Here is a 9833-nt window from a genome sequence, read left to right on the forward strand (position 1 = left end):
TGTGATGTCTAAAACTTAGCCTACATTCACTGATGTGACAACCATCTTCAGTTGGGGATACATCCTACATTGATATGCCCATGTTTTTGCCTACAAGTTTAATCCAGTGCAGTAAAGGGGGACTAGAGTGGAACTCTTAAAGGGAATGTATTGTGCAGATCCGAACTATGCATTCAATCGTTTTCTAAACTGCTGTACACAGACATACATTTGGTGTATTCTAACCACTGATTAAAATAATGTGTCAACATTTCAATACTTAGGGCCTGACTTAGATTTCAGCGAACGGGTTACTCCATCACAACTGGATGGATATCCCATTAGCGGATATATAAACCCCATTATTTCCTATAGAATTTATATTTCAGCGGATGACGTATCTATCACTGTTGTAACCCGTCTCCAAAAATCTAAATCAGGTCCCTAGTTACTTTTCATTGATTTGAAACTGCATAAGGCACATGACTTTCTCATTAGTGGTTGGAGGTGGGGAGAAAATCTGAGTCTATTCAGATAAACTGTGGGGATAGGGATAGGCAGTCCAACAGCCAGTGCTAGATTGCCTGGTTAGAAGTGCAGCCGTGTATTCTTGATAGAAGAAAATGGTGCATATCAGTTTGCATGTTTCTCAGCCTGTTATTGCTTTTATGACTTTCTTGCTGCTCTGTATTGTATTTTGTATGAAAGGTAGCAAGACCAAACACAAAGATGTGCTAGCAGTAAGAAGTACAGTGCTACTGAAACATAAAGTCTATAAAATATGATAAAGGGTTTATATATTTCACTGATACACTTTCTTCTTTGATGTCTTTGTGAACTTACTGCATACTCTTTTCGATTTATTTAAGACATAAATGCATTGCTGATAGCAGATTATCAGCATAGAGACTTTATTAAATGCTTGTTCTGTGTCGGTGGTGCTTTAAGGTTCGGCTTGCTTCAGCAATCTACCTAAAATGAGGCCGAGCCAAGACTTCTCATCTCATCTCTCCCTCTCTGTCTCACACACACACCTCTCTCTCTCTCTCACACACACACACACACACCTCTCTCTCTCTCTCTCACACACCACGCTAAATGCCAAATTAACAGAAAGACTGGGGACCAAATAATACCCATTATGTACATGTTATCTCAATCAGCCACCTATAGATACTACCTTTTACAAAATGAGGGGCAGAGCAAATTTATTCCAAACCTTGAACATAGTTACTAGTAATATTGCAACTCGTTTATCCACATTCTATATACAATAATACAGTACACGTTTTACCAACACACAGTACTTCATGCTAAAACACACTGTTCATGTTAGAATGGATAATGCAAAAGAGTCGACAAAAATAGAAGCTCTGGCGAAATTATAGCTAAAGTGTTTGAAGGCATTTTTTTAACAAGAGGGACAAGGAAGAACCAACACAGAGGATCACGTTTCAATTTAAAAACACTTGGAGAGCATTGAAATCTTCTGTTTGTACATGTTTTCATTAGTTTAACAGAGTAACACTGTCAAAAGAAAAAGAGTGGCGTTATTTCATATCCTTTATTACAATGTTTGAGAAACAAGCTTGTGTAGCAGCTTGCAGTCCTACAGGTCTCGCCTGCAGCTGTACTGGTGCAGACTTGCAAGATGGTCTTCTTCCCATCACTACTGTATTTACCCAGAGCGTTGCTCCCGGGGGCGCTCATTGGCGAGTACGAGACCACCACACAAAGTGGAAATTATGTAACACTTGCAATAGTGGCATTTTCAGTTCTGAGAGAAAAGGGCAATCGTGTTCTTCTTAAGAATACTTGCCAACAGCGTACAAAAATTGAGGAAACGGGAAGTGCCAAAATACAGCCTGTTTCCCTCTCTTCTCCTGAAGAAGAAACGACAACATTAAGGCGCATGCCATTTGACACCTCTGATCCGTTAACACCATGCGACAACTATAAACGAGCTTCGGGTCTGCATGGATCCCTGTGCTAACATGGTAGGAGGGCACAAGCTGTACAGCATGTCTGCTTCAAATAAATCACAACCAACTCAAGGGAATTTGTTGGATGCAAACTTACCCAGGGGGAGGGAGATCAAAGGGCTGATTTCATCCGTAGCTCGGTGTTCTGGCCCTTCAGGCCCCGGAGGAAGAGGCTCTCTCGCTTGGGACATCTGCCAACCCTCTCACCAAGAAAGAGAAATATCTAACCCAGCCAGGGAGAAAAAACAAAAACAATGGACATGTAAGCGACCCCTCCAGAGCCGAACACATGAAAGTACGTCTCAAGTAACGCACGCGGAAGCAAACAGAATGAAAGTGGCTCGTGGCAATACCATGAGAAGCAGGAGCAGCGAGTCACAGCGCCCATGTGCTGGCACTCCTGACTTAAAACAAAAAAAAAACTAAGTCCTGGTCTCCACCCCTCCACCTCACCTCTAAAACATGAGTTCCTGGGCCTTGCTGGCTGCGTTATTTGTGTAAGGTCTCATCTTCGGTGACAGCAATAAATAGCAATCAACAGCGGGGCGCCGGTGGTTCGTACCTGGGCATGTCTCGCCAGTCTCGTGGGGGCTACTTGTCTCCCTCCCGCTGTGGCCCAGAGGGTCCCCGGAGAAAAGGCATCCCCCTGGGCACTCCGCGGCACCTCGCTTCTCGCACTGAAGCCTGCGGTCTGCACCTTTGGCACGGGCTGTCCCCAGGTCTCTCTGTGGCAGTAGCGCCCACACGCTGCAGCCGCTGCCTCTCGCTTCCAGGCAACCCCCACCCCGTCCGGCGCGGCACTTTTCCCTCGCTCTCTCACAAAAGCAGAAGGGACTTTTTCTTTACGTTTTTTTCCTCTCTCAAACCCGTTTTTCATCATTTCCGGACGGTGAAAACACCCAGCACTGGCTGGGAGCCCACCGGCAGCTAGGGGAGCAGCTCTCTCCGGGTCCTGCAGTCCGCCTGCTTGGGGCCAAGGCTATCCTGAGCGGAGTGGGAGCAGAAGAGACCTCCTCAGATTTTGTGTTCTTTTCCCAGCTTTGCCCAGCTATTCTTAACTGTATGGAATGCTTCCCCTACACCTCGATTTTACCGTGCTTGCTAAAATCACGTCCTCTTCCATAAAACACGTCCAGCCAACTGATAAATCGTTATCAGGTGCTTAGATCAGTCTTTTGAAATACCGCTCATAGTTTCTACAAGCGCCTATTTAGAAGAGGCTTGTGCAGGATGTTGTAATGTGTGTTTTTATTTACAAGTTTAACTCTCCTAAAACGCATCCGAGTTCAATGAATCTTAAGGGCGAGTTGTAACACCCCCCTTTGTCACTTGTCTCCGTGACCCTTCGAAGATTCAGAAGGTTGCAAGTCTGACTCCAGTCACTTACTGTAATTTTAAAATGTCGCACTTATTCGGCACTTCCCAGCAGCAGAGCACTGCTTCTTTTCTACCGCCTACACTGCTCTCCTGTGGTTTCTCAATCGCGATGCTCCTGTATGTCAAAGTTAAGAATAACAATTTACTCAACTTGATCGCAGGACGAGTGTTTGGCACTGGGAGCACTTCTGAGTGCTACAGTAGCACGTTCAAAGTTAACGACTGAGGTGGGTGGATTACACTCATACTTTATTTTAGAGTTTAACCAGTTATATATTGCGTAAAGGTGGTGTTAGACCTGGCAGCTTTTTGACATATCTCCCATGTCTTTTGGCCTTCTGACCTGTTTTTATGGTATACGGCTGATCAGTGCTAAAGTGCTAGTGCTACCTGTGTAAATTGTATTGTTGATTGGTTTATCCATGATTGGCATATTTGATTTACCAGTAAGTTCCTAGTACAGTGCACTAGAGGTGCCCCGGGCCAGTAAATTAAATGATACTAGTGGGCCTGCATCACTGATTGTGCCACCCATATGAATAGTCTTGTTAACATGGCTCAGACCTGCCACTGCAAAGTCTGTGTGTGCAGTTTTAAATTGCCAATTTGACTTGCAAGTGTACCCACTTGCCAGGCCTAAACCTTCCTTGTTTATACATGTAAGGCACCCCTAAGGTAGGGCCCATGTGGCCCCATGGATAGGGTGGTGTGCATGTTAAAAATGGGACATGCACTGATGTATTTTACATGTCCTAACACTGAACTACTGCCAAATTCGGTTTTCAGTGTTGCAAGACCTATCTCTCTCATAGGTTAACATGGGGGCTTCCTTTAAATATTCTTAAAGTGCAGCTTCCCTTTGATAGCAGATAGATATCTGGAGTTTGGGGTCTCTGGACTCACACTTTAAAAATAAATCTTTTAGTGGAGTTGGTTTTTAGATTGCTAGCATGAAAATGCCACTTTTAGAAAGTAGGGATTTTCTTGCTTAAATCATTCTGTGACTTTGCCTGTTTGTGGATTCCCCATCTCAGTCAGTTTGACAGTTTGGCTGTTGTGAATTCCCTCTAGACAGTGACATAAAGGGAGCTGGGATGTAGCCTGCATATCCTGATGAGCCATCGGAGTTAGACTGGAGGGAGGAGTTGAAACGGCTGTGTCTGCCCTCATAAAATGCAGTCTCCAACACCCTGGTGTGTGTCTGGGGGCTGGCCTGGACAAGGTAGGATCTTGCAAACAACTGAGACTTTCCTTTGAAGTTTGCCAACTTCAAAGGCAGAAAGGAGTATAAGTAGTGGACCCAAAAACCCAGACTTTTAGAATCTTTCTGGAATCAAGAGGAACCTCTGCCAAGGAGAAAAGCTGAAGAGCTGGAGGAGAAGTACTGCCCCTTTGCTGTGTTGCTTTGCTAGGTTGGCCTGCAGTTGCTGTTTCTGTCTTAAAAGAGAGCAAAGGGTGATCTTTGCTGTGTGTCCTGCTTGAGAAAGTTCTCCAAGGGCTTCGAGTAGAGCTTGCCTCCTATTGGAAGTCTCAGGGATATCAAAGACTTCAGTGTCACCTGCATAAAGCAGTGGGAACTGTGTGTTTTGTGCTGTTCAAGAAGAAAAACCACTGCAACGCTGCCAACAATGCCGCACGGAGTCACACTGCCCCACTTTGAACCGCAACCCTGGTCTCATCGACGCTGCCATCTGACGCCGCCACTGAGCAGCTGCTTGCATTGTGACCTGTGGGCCACACACTCCGGCGTAGCCTTGCTCACATCGCAGCCTGGGCATCCCTGATGATGCCACTCCTGCCGACACCGGCGCCGCTGCCTGCACCTTGGCCTGAGGACACGGTTTGTGAGGTACACAAAGCATCATACGTACCGCACCGCAGCCCTGGCCCACCGACGCCAGCACCATCGACTCCATTATCATGAACAGATGTCCCTGTCTGCACCGCAACCTGTAGATGCCGTACGGAACCCATCCTGCACCACTCCGCAGACTTGGGCCTACTGATGACAGCGCTTCAGCAACAACGACGCTGCTGCCTGCACTGTGACCTAGTGAAACCGCATGCTGCAGCACCCTGCTCCACCGCTCAGTCCTGATATTACCGATGCCACTGGATGGCGTCACTGCCTACACAGTGACCTGTGGGCTTGGCATCGCATGTTGCATCATCCCACTTCGCACAGCAGCCCTGACGCCATCCATACCAGCGCTCTTGACTTCATCAGCCGAAGCTCGATCTGTAACGCATGTGACTTCAAAGGCCTGATGACCCCCAACCGACTCCAGAACCGACATCGTGACACCAGCAATGCCGCTCTCCAGATCTTATCGTGAGGACCACAATGCCGTGGCATTTCCGAGGTACTGTTTGCGGGTCTTCCCGACACCATAGCTGGCCCGCGACACTGCGGCCGGCCTGAACTGTTAGTTTTTTGGAGCTATCGACTTCAAGGAACTGTTTTCTAAAGTTAATTCTTGTAAAATTCATATCTTCTACATGTTGGATTTTTCTCATCTTGGTCTTGTTTTACACATAAATATTGGCTATTTTTCTAAAACTTGTGTGTTTTGTACTGTTTTCACTTGTTACTGTGTGTTATGTGCAAATGCTTTACACATTGCTTCTGCTCGTGCCAAGCTACGTAGGGGGTGAGCAGGGGTTATCTGAATGGGTATCTCCCTTATCCTGACTAGATTGAGTGTCCCTACTTGGACAAGGTGCAAACCAACTGCCAACTAGAGATCCCATTTCTAACAGGTGGTAAACAAAGATATCTATGCTGTGATTCTGAACAGGTAGAAAATAAAGAAGGCTTGTTTATCAAAATATTGGCATTTGTCCTATATCTGCCATTGTAGGAGGCTGGCCTGGTTTGTAGTGGGTGCCAAAGGTACTTACACCATGTACCAGGTCCAGTTATCCCTTATTAGTGACATGTAGGCAGTAGGTAGCTGTAGCTGAGCAGCTAAGGCGTATACAGGAAACATGCAATGCTCAAGCAACACCACTGTAGTCACACAGTACTCACACACATAAAAGAAAACAATTAGTGTTACAAAAATAAAGGTACTTTATTTTGGTGACACAAATGCCAAAACTACCATAGAGACTATACTCCTTCAGGAGGTAAGTAATACACAACTTATATAGACTAGTATGCAAAAACAGGTGTAAAAAACAGTTAGAAAACAGTGCAAATAGTGAAAATTACAATAGTTAGAAATGGACCTGGAGCAACACAAGCCATATACTAAGAAAGTGGAATGTGAATGTAGGTTTACCACCTAGGCAAGTGTAGTGTGTAGAGGGTCTCTGGGAGTACTAGAAAACACCAAAGGTAAGTACTAGAACCCACCCCAGAGCCCAGGAAAGTAGGAGTAAAGTACAGTAACTTTCCCAGAATACACAGAAACACGAGAAAGAAGATTATACAAGAACCAGAACAGACAGCAAGACACCAATGATGGATTTGTGGTCCTGAAGACCTGTGGAAGAAAGGGACCAAGTCTAAGAAGCACTGAATAGTCCAGGGAGAACAGGAGCCCCTGCTAACCGGGATGAAGGTGCAAAAGAAGAACCACTGGTAAAGAAGAACGGTCAGTACTGCACCCAAGAAGACAGATGCGGCTACCTGGTTGGTGCAGATGATGTCCCATGCTGGATGGATGATTGTAGTCTGGTTTGCATCTCTAGATTCCACCAACAAGCCTTGGAACACACAAAGCTTGCGGTTAGCAAAAAATGTTGCTGCCCGGGACAAGGAGGGACCTGGTGGACTCTACCCAGGAGGGGGAGACAGAGTGGGCTCTCAGCAGCTGAGAGAGCCCTCAGAAGATCCCAGCATGCACAGGAGTCCCACAGGACGTGGACAAAGAAGGTGCAAAAGAAGGCCCATGCAGCACTACACAAGGGAAACCCACGCCGCAGGAAAACCACACAGGAGGCTGTGCATTGCAGGAAGGAGTGCTGGGGGCCGGAGCTGCACGGCGCATGAAGAACTTCACGGAAGGATGCAAACAAGCCTTGGCAACTGAAAAACACATGTGCATGGTGGTACTGTCTTGCGTAGGGAGGCAAGCTCTTACCTCCACCAAAGTTGGACAGTTGGACGTCTGGACCATCGGGACCACTTCAGTCCACCACCCGTGTTACTGGATCCACGCACTTCTCCAGGAGAGGGGACCCAAGCCACCGGTCGTCGCTGCAGAGGGGTGCATGCTGAAGCATGTAAGTGACTCCTTCGCTTCAAGGGAGATTGCTTCATTCTTCTGGTGCAGGCTGAAGACTGGCTGTCCTCTGAGGATGCACAACCGGGAAAACAGTTGTAGTTGCTGGCAGGAGCTGAAGTCCTCTTTGCTTCTTTGTTGCAGTTGTAGAGTTCTTGGAGGGTCCAGATCCAGTTTCTTCAGCAAGAAAGTGAAGTAAAGGATGCAGAGGATTCCTGCTGGAGTCTTAGAATCGGAATCTGAGGAAACACCCAGAGGAGAGACCCTAATTAACCCTGAAAGGGGGATTGGTCAGCTACACAGGTAAGCACCTATCAGGGGAGGGCTCTGGTGGCATTGTCCACTCAGATGCTCCCAGAGGTCTGGTGGCATTGGCCACTCAGATTCTCCCAGAGTTCTCTACCACCTTGGAATCAAAGATGGCAAAACCCAGGGACCCTCTGGAGGAGCTCTGATCACCACCCCTGAGGTGGTGATGGACAGGGGAGTGGTCACTCCCCTTTCCTTTGTCCAGTTTCACGCCAGAGCTGGGACTGGGGGTCCCTTAACTGGTGTAGGGAACAGGGAATGGATTATGCAACGCGGGCACAATCTGTGCCCTTCAAAGCATCTCCAGAGGCTCTGGGAGGCTGCCCCTCCCATGCCTGTAACACCTATTTCCAAGAGGAGTGGGTGTGGCATCCCTCTCCCAAAGGAAATCATTTGTTGTGCCTTCCTGGGCTTGAGCTTCTCAAGGAACAGGAGGGTGGAAACTTGTATGTGAGGTGGCAGCAGCTGGAGCTGCCCAGATAACCTCAGAAGGCTGTAATGGCAGTACTGGGGGTCCTCTAAGGGGCCCCCAGAGTGCATGGAATTATACAACCAATGCTTGCAAAAGCCTTGGGGTACGATTCCAACATGTCTGATACGAAACATGACCATGTTCTGAGTTACCATTGTGAAGCTGTACATAGGTAGTGACCAATGTATAGTGCATGCGTAAAATGGCATCCCCGCACTCACGAAGTCTGGGAGAATGGTCCTGGATGACTTGGGGGCACCTCTGCTAGTGCAAGGGTGCCCTCACACACAGGTACTCTGCATCCAGCCTTCAGGGCTGGAAGGCCTGACATATGGGTGACTTATAAGTGACCTGGTGCAGTGTAAATGGCAGTGAAAGGATGCATGCACCATTTGACACAGGCTGCAATGGCAGTCCTATTGGAGCCTTTGCTTGGGCTCCCTATGGGTGGTAAACGAAATGCTACAGCCCAATGGGATCCCCTGTAACTCCAATGCCCTCTGTACTTATAAGGGGTGACCAGTATGCCAATTTTGGGTGAAATACTGGGTTACCAGTATGCAGTGACAAAATATAGAGGAGAGAGAGCATAAGCACCGGGGTCCTGGTTAGCAGGATTCCAGTGACACAGTCAAACACACTGACAGGCAGAAATTGGGGGTAACATTCCCAAAAGAGAGTACTTTCCTACAGCCATACTGATAATATTTCATAACAAATAATTGTTTGACCAATTTTCCCACAAATGCATGATGTGAGAAAACATTTTCTTTACCATTTTTGAAAGATTCATTACAGAAGCAGAACTCAAACAAAGGTCTGGAAAAAGGTCTTGTAAATTGCAAAGGATTTTAATGGATGTCTGTATTCCACATGATGTACAAGTACGCTGTCAAAGTTCATTGCTCCAACAACCCTCCCTCAAACGCCTGCTTATCTGAGGTGCCCCTCTCCAAGCAGCATTGGCCTACCCTACTCAAACATTCTCCCAAATCCTCCACCCTTCCCCATCATGAAGGACAATAAAGAGAGAGACAGCCAATAGTACTTCTTCAAAACCCCAAGTAATGAGGATTGATGTTGTGACAATGGGGTGGGAGGGATGACCGTAAGTACTGGGACAAAGAAGTGCAATCGGAATAATGAGGATTCCCAGTAAAGAATTGGGACATTACCTCCTAAGCCCGGCTTCATCTCAATATGTTTACTCATCTCAACTACCAGACAAACCCCAGGGGAAAACATGCAGGATAAGATAGCCATTAAGGTCAACAAGCTGGACAGGACAGGAGCAAAATGAACCAACACTGCAAAAGGAGTTGAAAGCCCAGGAGATCCCAAACTAGGGAAATAGATATGTAGTAGCAAAACAATACCAGCCATGTGTGCCAAAAACCTCAGCCAGTCAACAACAACCTTGCAACCTCAGCAGAGATGCTGGAAAACACACACCCGTGAGACATTGCAAACAACACAGAGGGGGCC

The 9833-nt window shown here is 46.9% G+C and overlaps 1 protein-coding gene across 2 annotated transcripts in view; it reads right to left on the reverse strand.

The window, feature by feature from the left end:
* Positions 1–2863, reverse strand: part of MDFIC (MyoD family inhibitor domain containing) — a 183131-nt gene extending 180268 nt beyond the window's left edge. Inside the window, exons 1-2 of one of the 2 annotated variants that reach the window (XM_069228938.1) lie at positions 2524–2863; positions 2059–2184 (exon numbers count right to left, since the gene is read on the reverse strand). In XM_069228938.1, the coding sequence (XP_069085039.1) occupies positions 2059–2152 (94 nt within the window). In that variant the 5' untranslated portion in view covers positions 2153–2184; positions 2524–2863. Of the gene's footprint in view, positions 1–2058; positions 2185–2414 lie in introns of both variants that reach the window. The other variant, XM_069228939.1, reaches the window with a different exon arrangement.
* Positions 2864–9833: the final 6970 nt, after the last annotated feature.

The sequence above is a fragment of the Pleurodeles waltl genome, chromosome 4_1, assembly GCF_031143425.1.
Source record: "Pleurodeles waltl isolate 20211129_DDA chromosome 4_1, aPleWal1.hap1.20221129, whole genome shotgun sequence".
Lineage (NCBI taxonomy): Eukaryota > Metazoa > Chordata > Amphibia > Caudata > Salamandridae > Pleurodeles > Pleurodeles waltl.